The 15,274-nt window shown below is 53.0% G+C and overlaps 1 protein-coding gene across 9 annotated transcripts in view; it reads left to right on the forward strand.

The window, feature by feature from the left end:
• CTNNBIP1 (catenin beta interacting protein 1) overlaps positions 1 to 10,659 on the forward strand; it is a 47,069-nt gene extending 36,410 nt beyond the window's left edge. For all 9 annotated transcript variants that reach the window (XM_087858351.1, XM_045776853.2, XM_045776858.2 and 6 more), the window contains one exon: positions 8,247 to 10,659. In XM_087858351.1, coding sequence (XP_087714477.1) covers positions 8,247 to 8,305 — 59 coding nt within the window. In that variant the 3' untranslated portion in view covers positions 8,306 to 10,659. The remainder of the gene's footprint in view (positions 1 to 8,246) is intronic.
• The last annotated feature ends 4,615 nt before the right edge of the window (positions 10,660 to 15,274 follow it).

The following is a 15,274-nucleotide window of genomic DNA, read 5'->3' on the forward strand; positions in this document are numbered from 1 at the left end:
TGCGGGGCCGTGGCTGCTAAAAACAGCGCATGCCGCCCAGCGGCTTCGTCTGCGAGGAGGCCTCGTCCAGGGTGGCACTGGTGCCTCATCCCCATGGAAACTGTCCCCCGTGGAGGAGGGTCTGGGACCTGTTTTTCCAGAAGCCTGGCTGCCTGGCTTATCTCCCCGGAGCTCGGAGCTCGTAGCTGAGCCACGCCGCTTGGGGTAGCTAGGGAGCAGACCCTGTCGTATCGACAGCAGGCTCCTGGGTCTCAGGAGAAAGTGTCACAACCGAAGAGCCTTGGTGAGAGAAGGGGCAGACCAGGAGGTGGGAGTTACCCTGGACACTCTGGAGCATGTGGTCATGCTTCCTCTCCAGCCCATCAGCCGTGTGCGTGGAGGATGGCCAGGGTTTGGCAGGTCAGATGCCCGGGACTGTTTGGAAGCCCTTGGCCAAAGCGAGCTTCCTTTGTTGTCTCTGGCTTCCAGCAGCCATGGGGATTTGAAGGACTACTGGACTAGTCCTAGGAGGCTCCGGCCAGCGAGGGACGCAGGGGTTTCAGAGAACCTTGCTGCCTTCAGAGCCCGCCCCTCGGTTGTGAGAGGCAGGGCCTGCAAGAGCTCACCGCTCCAAGTTGGGTGATGGGGACACCCCCACCAGTGACTGATGCTGTTCCTGCGACTCCCCCCTCACTCCAGTGACACCTGTGCAGGGCTGTATCCTGGACCATGGGGCCGGGGGCCGGCCGCCTTTGGGAGCTGGACCAGGCTTTCCATACCATGTGTCGATTTCTAGGCAGGGTCTGCCCTAAAAGCTGTCTCCCCTCCCCGTCCACCTGTGAGTGCTGCTGCGGAGGTGGCCTTTGCAGCCTCCAGAGCTGGAAGAGCTCCCAGGGTCCGTCTGTTCCCCTGCAGCCAGGCGCTTTGGTGCAACGCAGGCAGGAACTGCATGTTCAGTGCGTCATAGCTGCCTAGGAGGCCTGGTCTCTTCCTTCCCCCATGCCTGCCTCTCGCTGGGCAGGGTCCCTCCTGGAGAGGGAGGGTGGGGTTCGGAGCAGTCCTTGTCGGCCCGAGGCTTGCGTGGTAGGGTCTGTGCATTTCCAAGACAAGCTCCGCCTTTCCTGGAAAAGGATGAAGGGCTCTGCTAGGATTTCTCCAGACGGGTTTGTGCAACAGGCCACGTGTACCCTCTCCACATCGGCCTCAGGGCTGTGGCTACCTCCAGGCTCCTCTTTCCTGTTCTTTGTCATGCATGATCACTGAGCCACCTAGAAACTGACGCTGATGGGAGAGTGTTCTAGCAATTCAGGAAACATACTGAGGTGCTTACATATTGATGAAAAGACCTTTAAAAGACTTTATGTTAGAGCCTCCATTAACGAGAGAGATTCTCCAGATGCTGGGGCTTGTCTCTGTGCCCCTGGGGCGTTCTCCATACCGTGCTGCCCTGGGCCCCCTGCCCCCAGCCCCCTGTAGGGAGCCTCACTTCTTGAGGGCCGGGTGCAGGTGCCACCGTAAGCCGACACGGCTGTGGGTGGGGCCGGTGCTGGTGTGTGGAGCCTGTTCTGGGATTTCTGCGGCTGTGAATTCATCCTGAGCTTGCAGACAGACCAGTGAGCCCATTGTCTGTCTCCCGCCCCCGGCGGGGGGCCGGCTTCTCTTTTCTAAGCTCCTGCATAGTTGTCATTTTTCTCTGCCCAGTCACTTGACTGGACTCTGTTAAAGGGGCAAAGCTGGCATTGGGCGTGGGATGGGTACCCTGCCCTGGTTCAGAGAGCTGTGTTCTCACCAGCGCCTTGGCCCTGTTGCCCTAGCAGGTGAACCATGGGACTAGGGAGACATCTGGCAGAGCTCTAGGTCAGGGCGGGGAGTTGGGGGCAGGAGGGAGGGGTCTGGGCTCAGGGGTCCTCCCGGGATGGTGCTCTGGGCTCCACGCTGAATTCTCTCCAACTCTCCCAGAGCTGTTTTGGTGGTGTTTTTTAAATCCTGGGTCTTGGTTCCATTCTGATAGGGGCAGAGGAATGGGTCTGGTCTCTGATGGGAAGCCTGAGCCACCACGGTGCTCTGGGTGACCGGAGCAGGTCAGTTCCTGCCTCCTCCTGAGGAGAAACGGCGATGTGTGGTGGTGGTGAAGACATGGACTTCAGGGTCTAGGTCAGGGTCCTCCCTGTGCCACTGACACACCGAGGTGCTTTGACTCTCTGAGCTTCAAGTTCCCCGTCTATAAAATGAGGATTCATCCTGTGTCCCAGGAACTCTCCCAGGTGCTGCGAATATGGGAGTGAACAAGATAAAGTCCTTGATTACGTGGAATGTACTTTCTGGTAGGGAATCAGATCACGTCAATATATAACTCTGGAGGTCACTGACACAGGGCACGGCTTTAGAAGCTGTGGTCCGGGAGGGCCTGAGGAGCTGATTTTGCCCAGGCACTGGTTTAAAGTGCAAGAACTATGACATGAACTTGGGGAAGAGCACTGAGGCAAAGGAAACAGCAAGTGCAAAGGTCCTGAGGTGCAAGTTACTTGTGCCTGAAGGACGCAGAGCCCAGGAGGCCCGTGGCGATGGAGTGGAGTGAGGAGAGGGGTATGTATAAAAGGAGGTGAAGAGGCCGCCAGAAGCCAGAGCATGTCGGGTCTTGCAGGCCAGGTATGGGGTTTGGAGTTTACTTTGAGTGTGATGAGAAATCTTGCCTTAAGAAGCCTTTGGAGAGTTTTGAGCAAAGGAGTGGCAGGGTCTGACTTATGTTTTTACGAACTTCTTTCTGACTGCTGTGTGGAGAATGGACAATCAGCGGCCAGAGTGGGGAGATCCAGGAAAAGGGTTTACAGGAAGCTAGTGAGGGATGTGGGAGCCTGGACTGGGTGGTCGTAGAGGAAACAGCGATGTATTCAGGATATCGTTTTAAAGTAGAGCCAGGGGCACCTGGGTGGCTCGCTCACCAGTGGCAGAGCGTCCGACTCTTGATTTCGGCTCAGGTCGTGACCTTGGGGTCATGGGATTGAGCCCGTGTTGGGCTCTGCTGAGCTTAATCTCAGGGTTGTAAATTTGAGCCCCACATTGGGTGTAGAGATTACTAAAACAAAATGAAAACAAAAGCACTTCAAAAAAATAAGAGGGACACCTGGGTAGCCCAGTCGGTTGGGCGTCTAACTCTTGGTTTTGGCTGGGGTTGTGGTCTCAGTGTTGTGAGATCGAGCCCTGCGTGGGCTCCGCACTAGGTTGTGGAGCCTGCGTGAGATTCTCTCTCTCCCTCCCACTTCCCCTCCCCGATCTCTCTCTCTTTCTCTGTCTCTTTCAAATAAATTAAATCTTTTAAAAAATAATAATAAAGGTAGAGCCAGGAACATTTGCTGGTGTGCTATACGTAGAGTGTGTGCGCACAGGACGGGGTGGGGGTGGGGAATCAGGAAGTACCCCCACCCTGGGTTTTTGAGCAACTAGAGGATGGCGGTGCTGTCACCGAGGTGGGGAAGGCTGAGGGTGGAGTGGGCTTGGGAGCCGCACCGCTTGGCATTCCACCAGCAGCGTGTGAGGGTTCCAACTTCTCCACCTCCTCCCTAACTCCTGTCATTGTCACTTTCTGATTCCAGCCATCCTAGTGGGTGTGAAGTGTCTCATTGTAGCTTCGGTTTGCATTTCCATAGTGACTAATGATGTTGAGCATCTTTGCGCGTGCTTGTTGACCATTCTTATATCTTTGGAGAAATCTCTATTCAAGTTCTTTGCCCATTTTAAAAATTGAGTTGACTTTTTATTATTACCGAGTTGTGTTATTTGTATATTCTGGGTACTGGTCCCTTCCCAGATTATATGACTTGCAAATATTTTCTCCCAGCCTGTTGCTTGCCTTTCTACTTTTTTTTTTTAATAGTAAGTCTTCTCATTGTAATTTATTTTAATTTTATTTTTTAAAGCTTTTCTTTTTTTAAGTTTATTTATTTACATTTATGTATGTATGTATGTAATCTGTAAACCCAGCGTGGGGCTCGAACTCACCACCGTTGAGATCAAGAATCACATGCTTCTCCAACTGAGCCAGCCAGGTGCCTCTCCACCTCCTTTTCACTTTTTTGGTGGTATCCTTTGAAGCATAAATGTTTTTAAGTTCGAGAAAGCCCAATTTATCTATTTTTTCCTTTATTGCTTGTGTTTAGGGTGTCATCTCTGAGAAATCCTGTCCTAACCCAAGGTCATAAAGATTTACTCCTGTGTTTTCTTGTAAGAGTTTTATAATCTTAGCACTTACAGGTAGGTCATTGGTGCATTTTGAGTTAATTTCTAAAATAACGGTGCAAGGTAAGGGTTCAACTTCATCCTTGTCATGTGACTATCCAGTTGTCCCAGAACCACCTGTTCACTTCTTTCCCACCCTATTGTCTTGATACCCTTGTCAAAACTTAACTGACCCTAAGTGGGAGGGTTTATTTCTGAACTCTTTGTTCTGTTCCATCGTCCTACACGTCTCTCCGTACACCAGTCCCACCACGTCTTGTTTACTGTGGCTTTGTAGTAGATATAAAATCCAAAAGTGTGGGTCCAACTTTGTTCTTCTTTCTCAAGATGATTTTGGCTGTTCTGGACCCTTTGCATTTCCCTACAAATTTTAGGAGCAGCTTGTCAATTTCTGCAAAAAAGGCACCTGGGATTTTGATAGGAGTTGTGTCGAATTTCTTTCTATGATGTTTTCGCACAGTGATGTTTTGTACTTTTCTGAGTACAAATTCCATACTCCATTTGTTAAATTTATTGCTAAGTGTTTTATTATTTTTGATATTATTGTAAATGAAGTTGTTTTCTTCATTTCATTTGCAGATTATTCATCGCTAATGTATAGAAATACAAATGGCATTTGTATATCGATCTGGTATCCTGCAACTTTATTTGTTCTAATAGTTTTTTAGTGGATTCCTTAGGATTTTCTGTATACAAGATCCATGTCATCTTCAAATACAGTTTTACTTCTTTCCCGTTCCAATTTGGATGCCTCTTATTTCTTTTTCTTGCCTAATTGTCCTGAATTGAACTTTCAACACGACGTTGAATAGAAATGGCAGGAGTGGACATCCTTTCCTCCTTCCTAATCTTGAGCGGCGAAAACTTCCAGCCTTTTACCATTAAGTATGATAGTAGCTGTGGGTTTTTAGTAAATGCTCGTTATCAGATTGAGGAACCTCCCTTCTATTACTAGTGTGTTGAGCGTGTTTCCATGAAGGGGTGTTGAATTTTGTCAGATGTGTTTTCTGTGTCTGTTCAGACAGTTGTATGGTTTTTCTCCCTTTTTACCTTTCGATAGTCTGTGTTACATTAGTTGATTTTCAGGTGTTAAAACACCCTTGCATTTCTGGGGTAAATCTCACTTGTTCAGAGCATGGAATCCTATTTGTATATTGCCGTATTGTTTGCTAGGACTTTGTTGAGTATTTTTGGATATCACAGGTATTATGAATATCTGTATTTGTAAGAGAGACGGGTGTGTGTTCTCTTTTCTCAGGATGCCTTCATCTGGTTTTGGCCATCTTCATCTCTCGGTGTGTCAGAGAGTGTTGAACAGGAAAGGCTGCTTAGCTTCTCCCCTTCCATGCTCACCTGCATCAGGTGGGAAGGGATGGACGGAAGCTCTGAGTCCGAGTCCAGACAGGGCCAGCCGAGCTAACAATGGGATGGACACAGCCCCGTCTGTAAAATGGTATAGGAAACCGGCTGACAGCCTGGAGGCAGTGGGCTGGGCCTTCCCGTTCTGAGCCTTGTGATGGCCAGCAGTGAGAGCACCCAAGGGAGCCACCACTTACTGGACTTTAATGAGGGAGGGACCGTGGGGACCCACCTGAGGCCCCCAGCTCTAAAGTTCTAAGAGCTCGATTACAACAGCTAACTGAGCAGCTCACCCTCCCTGTTAGGCTGTTGGGCCAAATTTCATGGAGAAGAGGAGAGAGGAAAGCAACATCCTTGCCTAGAGGCCTGCACGGTTCCCGGTCAGGCCCTCGTGGAATGACGAGAGCCAGCCAGCCGATGATAAGGACAGGTCAGACAATGCTCTGCAAGGGCCTGTCCCCTCTTGGTGAGGCCTGGAAAACAGCAAGCCCTTAAGGAACGGAGCAGGGCACAGGATGGGCAGCAGCTCTGTGGGCCCTTCCACACCCGGCCCCAGCGGCAGGGTGGGAGGCTCTAAAAATGAAAGCTGCCGATTTCCCCACCCCAGCCGGGGACGGGAGACCAGCTGGCACTGTGGCGCCAGTGGGACTCTAGCAAACCTTCTGCTTCAGGTGTCTTGCTAAAGAGGAGGCGTCAGAGTCCCTGTGTGACCTTGAGGAGGTCACTTCCTTCCCCAACTCAGAGCGTAGCCCAGGTACACAGGCCAGGCAGACTGCAGTGATGGGAGTCCTAGCCCCTGGGTCTGTTCCCCCTGCAGACTCACCATTCCCTCCTAGGGTAGCCAGTGCTATTTTTGTGCCTGCAACTCAGTATAGAGGCCTAAGGTCCCTGTGAGAGAGCCTACGAGGCAGGCAAGGAAGGAAGCAAGTGGGCTGCCACTGCTCGTGGCTGACCACGCCCCTTTCCCAGCCCCCGCCAGCCCCTCCTGATGAGTGCACTGGGCAGGCGGCGCCCGCCCGGGAAGAGCTGGCATCTGGTAGGTAACCAGCTCGGCTGCCATGCAGGGTATGATGTCATCTTGGATTCTGTGGTTGCTAGGAAAATTCTGCCTGCAGTGATATTTCGTGGTCCTAGGACTGAGGCGAGAACAGAATGTTCCCAAAAAGACAAGGGAAGGATTTGTAGGGCCTCCCAGGCAAAGGAGCCCCTATCCCAAGAAGTCAGATAATTTGAGCTTCTTTCTAGACGCCTATTTCCCTGTTCAGGAATGGAAGTTGTGCTGGCAACAGCAGAACCCCTCAAGGCAGATCGGGGTGTGAGTGGTGGGCTTGGTTCCCTTGGTGGCACCTTGGTGCGCTGGTGGACAGAGTGAAGGCCATCTCTGCGATGTCACATCCTTGTGGGTGAGCCCTCCTCCTGCAGCACCCACAGCTGCAGGTGTAGTGGGACAGTTAGGAAGGAAGGGGGGAAGCCCCCTTGTGGTGTGGAGGAAGCCGGCCGACTCTGTGCTGGGGCTGGCCAGGCAGAATGCTGCCCTTCCCGGATTCTGCTTCACACTCCAGAAAACTCTCCCATGCACCACGCACACTGGCTCCCTCTTCTGTGGCCTTTCCTGTGTCCGCTCTTCCCATCCTCTCCTCCTGGGGAGAATCCCTCCAACGGTATAGAAGAGAAGTATGTCGGAGAGGCCACAGGCCACTGATTCTTGTTCAGGGCATGACCGAGAACCGTCCTTTAGAAAAAGGGGAGGGGCACCTAGCCGGCTCAGTCGGTAGAGCTGCGACTTGATCTCGGGGTTGTGAGCTTGAGCCCCATACTGGGGGTAGAGATTACTTAAAATTTTTTTAAAAAATGCTTAAAAACAAATACTATGTTGAAAGAAAGAAAGAAAGCGAGAAGAGAAAGCAAGCAAGCAAGAAAGAAAGAAAAAGAAAGAAAAAAGGGAGAAAGCAGTAGGCCCCAGGGAGGGCAGGGCCCCGGGGGCGGGGCGGGACCTGCAGGTCGGCTCACCTTGCTCTGGTGGCTGCGGCAGGTTCCAGGTTCGTATTTTAAGCTCTTTCCCTCCCCCCCCCCCTTGCCTTTTCTGGCTGCATGTCAGAGCCTGTCTTGTGGAAAACAAGACAAAGGAAGTGATTTCATGAGTGCCTGGACCAGAATCTCAAATCCATGATTAAAAATAACAATAATAAAGATTCTGGCCATTATCTCTCTGTCGGAGCCAGGCCGACTGCAGGCTGGAAATGGGCCCGGCTGTGCGCCTTTGAGCAGGTGCTGGGTTTGGGCAAAGAGGGATGGCTATTAGAAGTCCCAGTGAGCAAGAACCTGCAGCGAGATCAAGACCCGAGTCTGGAGAAGAAAGACGGAGGTTCCCAGTGCCCCTGGCTTTGGAGACCACGGAGCAAAGGATGTGAGCCCTGCTCTAGGACCAGCAGCCCTGTCGGTGGCATAGCCTTGTGCAAGCCTCCGAGCCTCACCCCGACGGCCCCCCTGCCACCCTCCGGTGGGGCTGCTGGCATGTCCCCTGGCCAGGCTGCCTTGGAAGCACTGGGTACTGGGAAGGACCGCACTAGGGCAGACCAATGCTGAAACAGGGGCCCCGGCCGACTTGCATTGTCCTGACTGCAGCCCGACGCCAGAGGCCCATCCAACGGTTCTTTTCCCCTGGTCTGCAGGTGCAGAGGATGTGGTGATGGCGTTTTCCAGGTCGGAGACGGAGGACCGGAGGCAGTAGCGGTGAACCCCTTGGAACACCCTGGAAGCTGGCAAGGGCCAAGAGATCTGTGTGGACCTCGGCCAGCTGAGTGGCAGCAGATCACCTTCCCGATTCCCCAGGCCCCTACACCCCCCAACCCCACCCCACAGTCACTCAGCAGGGCTGACATCGAGGGAGTCACCGGTGGTGCAGTTACAATTGGCTTAAAGGGACGGACTCATGATTGGCTGCAGAAAGAAACCCTTTTATTTTTAAATCTTGACCAACAGAAACCTTTTATTTTTATTTCTGACTTTTTCTTTTTTCTTTTTTTTTTTAATTTGCGCCTCGGTATATGGCTTCCCAGGAAGCTCTCCGAGATCTGGTGCTTTATTTAGGTCACTTTTTAGGAATGTGAAGAGGCCCGATTGGCTGCTTAAACTGGAAAAGGATTTTGATTGGCCGGCTAGTGGGAAACGGTTTTTTTTCTTTGATTGGCTGCAGGTGTTCTGCTGATAGCAACAGCTCCTCTCTTGAATGCTGAAAACAGGGTTCGGGACATTGGTTGTTATATTTGACTTGAAAAAAAAAAAGAAAGAAACCAAGTGCGCTTTGCAATATTTATTACACAAAGAGCTTGCTGCTGCTTTCCCATGTTTTGTTTGTGTTTGCTGTTGATTGGTTTCTGATACGTGTGTTTGGTTTCTCATTGGCTCATCCATGACTCCCGTTGCCATGGGTTGCCCCCACTCTGCCGCGCAAGCAGTCCCTCTCCAGCCGGGGATCCACCTGGAGAGTGCATTTGCTTTAACGACCACACCTGGCTCCCCCAGCGAGGGGACCTCCAAGACCCCATGCAAGGTCTACAGCTGGAAAACAGAGCCCCCGAAGAGGTTTGTGCTGTCCTGAACGCGCAGACCGGAGCTTAGAGGTGACCGTTAGGCAGGATTTATGTGCGTCACTTCCAAGGGTTGGCAACCAGCCAGCTCCCCGTTGGGGGAATGGAATTGCTCGAACGCTGGCTGGGCCTCTCCGGCCTGCCCGTGCTGAGCAGAGGAGGACCACACTGGGCGGCTGCCTTTTCAGCCCTTCCCTCCAGATCTACTTCCGGAGGCCTCGTCTGGGGTTCCTGCTGTAAAGGGCAGGAGCTTCTCCCAGCTGTGAGACCCCACCGTGTAGCAGAGGTCTCTGCCTGGGAGCCCGGAGCCTCACAAAGCCTGGCTCACGAAGCCCGGGAAGCCTTCAGCTCTAAACCCCCAGCCCTGACCTCCGCCAGCCAGGCTCCCAGGGTGCCGGCCGCTGGGCAGTAGGCCCTGGGCAGCACTCGGAGTTCTCGGATCCCAGGCCCGAGCCCCTCACTGCACCGCCTTCTGAAGGGTCTCTCTCCATGTCAGCCTGGAATGGACAGAGTCGTTGTTTGTTTATGAAGTGCCACCTGAGACAGCTGGCTGGGCTGTCACTGAGCAGGTCCCACCAGGCTGGCCCTCAACCCAGGGACACACACTGGAAACACACTGCCAAGCAGCTGTATGTGAAGAGCTGGAAGGACCCCAGGTCTTCGAACTGTCCTCCCCCTTCCCTTGGGGGTGGCCTGCCCTTCTCCCTGTATCTCTCACCAGAGCAGAACCTGGGTGGGGAGGTGGTGAAGGATTAGGCCTCAGGGATGGGAGCCTCTGCCCTCCTCCTGAGATAGTAAATGGCTGAGGCCTCCTTTTTTGCCCCAGGTACCCAGAGCCAGGAGAAGATTCTCGGAGCCAAATTTCTGCCTTCTCAGGGCTGGGGCTGTCATGGATCCCAGGAGCTGACCTGGGACCATATGGGCAGTTCATGCTGTGCTCTGAGCATCGTCTGGGCCTTGCTCCAGGAGGACCTGTGTATCACAGCATAGATGGCCCTGACGTCCTCCACACGCAGGCGCCTGGCCCTAGTTAGCTGACCTGGTTAGGCTACCCTGCAAAGACTGTTGATCCCCAGGGAACGAGGACCGTGCGGACTCCGGCAGGGGCCTGAGAGCATCTTCTTCCAGGAGAGGTGGGACGTGTGTGTACTCACAGACACACTCCCAGCTCGGTGTCCTGCGGCTCCAGCTGAGCCCCTGGGGAAGCCCCACCTCCCAGGTTATGACATCTGTCACCAGGCACCAACACAGTGTTGCCATTTGCCCTCTCTTTGTACCTGTAGCCCCCACGAAGGGTCCGTGTCCTGGCCAACGGCGTGTTCTCTGCCCCAGCCTGCCCTTGTCAAGGTCACGGGCCTCCCTCTTGTAACAGCGATGGCCCGATCTGTCTTGTCATCTGAACGGGAGACGCGAAGGTGTTGCTGTGGCTTCATATTTCAACTAAAAATATTATCTGTTAGAGAAAAAAAATTAACAATAAAGATTTTTAATAGCTTGTTGTGTGAGTTGAGTTATCTCCCTCAGAGCTGGGTGCACTCACTGATTCCCTGTGTCTCATGGGCTCTGCTGCCGGGCCTTCTCTCCTCAAGGAGGCACCATAAGGAGGGTCAAAAATACCACATTTGCTAGTTTAATTGTCTGCGACCTGGAGTGGAGCTCGGGCTTTGGAAGTATTCTGAGATCTACCTAGCCCAGCTCTTGGGTTCATAGAAGGCTGAGCCCCCTTTTTGGGAGATTCTAAATATCATCCTAGATCGGACTGAGGTCAGTAGTCTTCAGAGGTGACCTTGTCCCTCCATGCTCCTGAGCAGACAGACACTGAGCACCCTGAAAGGTGCTCCCTCCACCCTACACACCCAGCATCCTGTGTGATGGCAGTGGTCTTGGGCTGCTTGTAACAAAAGTCCAAACAAAATATCCGGTCCTTCCGTCATCCCAGAAATGAGAGATTTATTGGTGTTCAGCTGTACGTTTAAGTTTAGAAGCTGAAATCATTTCTCCTTTAGGAATTTTTGCTTTGGAAGCATTTTCTAGAATCTATCATTTCCACCCTTCATCATTCCATTTTAGGTCTTTTTTTTTTTTTTTTTTTTCTGCTACATGGACTCACTGCTTCTGTTTTCTTTTCAAAGAGTTTCGCTGGGTGCTAAACACTGGGGTTCATAGACTAGGAGGACAGATGGCACAGTCAACATCATTCACTCTTGTGAACGTGTTGGGAGAGAGGTTGACGGTTGCCTAGCAGCCCACGCAGTGGCCAGATGTGTGTGTCACCTCTGAAATAGCTCTAAAAAAGGTTTATCTAGCCTTTGCTCGAATACCCTCTCGGACAGGGGACTCGCTACCTCACAAGTCAGCCCATTCCACCTTCAGGTAACTTACGTTCATCTTTACATTGAGTTGACCCGCCTTTCTCTGTAACTTCTATTTCCAGGAAGGACTTTATGGTTCTTGAGAAACAGACCAAAAAAAAAAAAAAAAGACAGTTATGTTAGTCAAACATCACAGAGACACACCAAGGGCTCGCGTTAGGTAAATTATTTGTGTTCTGAGTTGCACTGTCGGGGAGTTGACCTCGGAGCCAATCTGCTCTTCTAAGCTGAACCACAGAGCAGAGGAAAGGGCTGGCTGGCCCTGGTGCCACTGCCCAGCCCCCAGCAGCGAGCCTGGAATTGGAGCCAGGAGGGAGGGAGGCAGGCATCCGCTGGGGTTGTCTAACTAATGGGAATTAGGCCACCAGGAAAGAGGAGTTGGGACACCTCAGCAGGCCAAGGGAAAACACTGGGGGCAGCACGGAGTCTGCACTGAGTCTGGGAGGGTCCCTCATCCTGCACAGCAGGCAACCTTCTGGGTTTACCTTCCCAAGTACAGGTGCATGCAGCCAGAACTGACTACAACAGGTGGGACTGGGACTGCCGGGGCCTGAGACCAGCTGGGGGCCAGGCTGAGTCTGGGGGAGGCCAGGGATGGGCTGAGAAGGGGGGCAGGGCACCCTGCCTTCTGTTGGTGTTTCCCAGCCCTGGGGGGCGGGGGGTGGTTGAGAATGAAGGGCAGCTTTTGCCTGATCCTGCAGGTGCTTAGCAGCTGGGAGAATCCAGGCTGCTCCAGCCTTTGAACGGAACCCTTTGTAGCAGGGAAACTGATCCCTCCATGGCACCTGGTTCGGTGGGGGGATAGGAGCCAGCTTCCAGGGCCGGGAGCTCGGGGGTCCCAGGGGACCCCACCACTACCCACCTGCCTTGCCTGCCCTGGGCACTCTCTCAGTTTGCCTGTTGCCCATGGCACCCACCCCTTTCCCAGAAGATGAAATAGTCCCAGACAGACCTGAGGCCATGCTTAGGAAACACTTCTGTGTCCAAGGAAGGAACTGACTTTTCTCGGGCAATAACTGTGTGTTTAGAAGATTGGAGGGGAGGGCTTGGGGGTGACTGTGGCTGCTAGTCCTGATTTAAAGAAAGGCCTCATAGGATAAGGGCAGTGAAATGCTTGTTGAATATCAGCCAGTGCTTTGCCTTCATTTTCCTCCTTGACCTTGGAACTGCTCCCTCATGGATGGTTTCCCACAGGGACCCGCCAGTCCTGCCAAGCGGGCAGGCCAGGGGAGCTGCTGACAGGAGCTAAGCCACACCCTGCCCTGCCTGGGCGTCTTCCTGAGTCCCCAGGGAAGGAGCAGGGTGTGCAACAGGTGGCCTCCCTGTTTGCACACCTGTGGGAGCCCCACCCCACATACACGGCCCCAGGAGGTGATTTCAGACCCAGAACCTTTGAGAGTTTCCACCTCCTTGAAGAGTTTGGGTTTTCACAAACATCTTTTATGCAGGTAACTGCCTTGTCCCCGTCTTAATAACACAAGGAATGTTGGGGCACCTGGGTGGCTGGGTCGTTAAGCGTCTGCCTTCGGCTCAGGTCATGATCCCGGGGTCCTGGGATCCAGCCCCGAGTCGGGCTCCCTGCTCAGCGGGAAGCCTGCTTCTCCCTCTCCCACTCCCTCTGCTTGTGTTTCCATCTCTCTCTCTCTCTCTCTGTCTAATAAATAAATAAAATTTTAAAAATATACTAACACAAGGACTGTGTGTTTGAGTACCACCTGTGTGCGGAGCACACTGCATACACACCAACTTCAGTTGTGTGTGAGGTAAGCATGGTATTATCCGCATTTTTCAGATGAGGGAATGGGGGTTATGTAGTTTGCTAGTGGTCAGCGTGGTACAGTCAGAACTTGGACCCAGGTTGCCTAACCCCAGACTCCATGCTTGAAGCCACTACTTTGGGGCGGGGGAGGCAGGAAGAGCGGCGGTGGGGGGTAGAGTAAACGCTACATCACCTGGTTGCCCGGTGCCCTCTCTGTGACCCCAAGACCAATCTGGGGTTTGTCCTTGTTCTCCTGTCGTGTCCGGCTCTCGCAGGTTGTTAAATATTTGTCAGGTGCTGGGTCCTCAGGCCAGTCCTCACCCTCCGGGGAGAAGCCGCTGCCTTTGCAGCCTGGGTGTGAAGCTGGCCTCCCACCAACTCACGGTGCCCCAGCAGCTGCCCGCAGCTGGCCATCGAAACTGCTGCCCTTCACCTTTCACCCACTCTGATGCCTCACATGGGGACATGGCAGTTCTCCAGACAAAGCTGGTTTTTCTAGAATAGGTTCCTCTTCCACTTCTCCCTGCCCCTTCCTGTTCACAGCCCGTGGCCCGCATCTGGCAGTCCAGCCTCAAAGCACACCTGTCCCCATGGGCGGTCAGTGAAAGAGCTCCGAGTTGGGGGACTGCAGGCGAGGCTAGGAGCCCTGCCACCCTACTGTGAGCTCTGGACTCTTGGGCAGGTCTCAGCCTTAATTAATGGGAAAATAAAACCAATTGTACCTTTAACAGATTCTGCACAAAAAAATGCTTTGAATCCAATAAAGCCCTAGATAAGCATGATTCTCTCTTGACCTTGGTTTATACTGTTTAGTCCCACAGTATAAATCTTTATGTCCATGCGGTTGGGGGCTGGGGAGACAGTGAGACCTCTGGAGGCCAGCTGGTGGGATTGAGAACTGGCCCTGCCACTCGGCAGCTGCGTGACTTGGGGCAAATTATCCAATTTATTGGAAAAATGGGAACAATGAGAGCATCTATGCCATAAGGCTGTTGCTGAGAATTATGATATAATGCAAATGACAAGTTTAGCAGAGACCTGCCCACAGTGGGTGGTCGGGACATATGGGCATCGTTAAGTCACATGATGGTGTCTCCCACCCCCATCCTCTCTACTTAGAAGTCATTCAGAGCAAGGCCTGCGTGCAGCTCCTGGAGGGGAGGAATGTGGCCCCAGGTCCAGGCAGGTGCTTGTTAAATGGTGGGGTTTTTTTAAGATTTATTTATTTATTTGAGAGAGAAAGAGAGAGAGAGCGAGAGAGCAAACAGGGGGGAGGGGCAGAGAGGGAGAGAGAGGATCCCAAGCAGACTCCCTGCTGAGCACAGAGCCCAATGTTGGGCTTGACCCCACGACCCTGAGATCATGACCTGAGCTGAAATCAAGAGCTCGATGATTAGCCAACCGAGTCACCCAGGCGCCCCTGTTAAACACTTTTTTGTTGAGTAAGAAAGAGCTGAGATGATCCCTTGATCGAGGCTGAGGGAAGAGCTGCTCCCCTCCCCACCCCAACTCTCCCTCTGCTCAGCAGCTTTGTGAGGGGGGAGGGCGTGGATTGGAGCAGTCCCTCAGCCTTCGCTCAAGCCTCCAGGGCTGAGGGGGTCCCCCAGATCAACCTTGTCTTATCTGGACGGGCAAGGAGGGGCCTTGCTGAGCCAGAGGGTGGGAGTCCTGTCTTCCAGGGACCCTTCTGCTCACTAGCTCGTGCTTAAACTCCAAATAGAATCAGAGCCAGCCAGAGAAGGGGATAAAATTAAATCCTTGATCATGATCAAGTGGTTAAAAAAAACCCATCACAGCCAGAGGCTCCTTCCCACTGCAGCCGGCTCTGCTTCCGAGCAACCAGGAGGAGGAGGACAGGGGAGCTGCTGTGCCCTGAGGCCTGAGCTCCCAGCACCCTGCCCTCCCTGCCCTCCTCCAGCCCCTCCCAGGTCACAGATCTCAGCCCCCAGGGCCTCAAGTTACCCTTCCCGCACTGAACC

This window comes from Ursus americanus, chromosome 33 (assembly GCF_024610735.1).
Source record: "Ursus americanus isolate L20-20 chromosome 33, mUrsAme1.1.p, whole genome shotgun sequence".
Classification (NCBI taxonomy): domain Eukaryota; kingdom Metazoa; phylum Chordata; class Mammalia; order Carnivora; family Ursidae; genus Ursus; species Ursus americanus.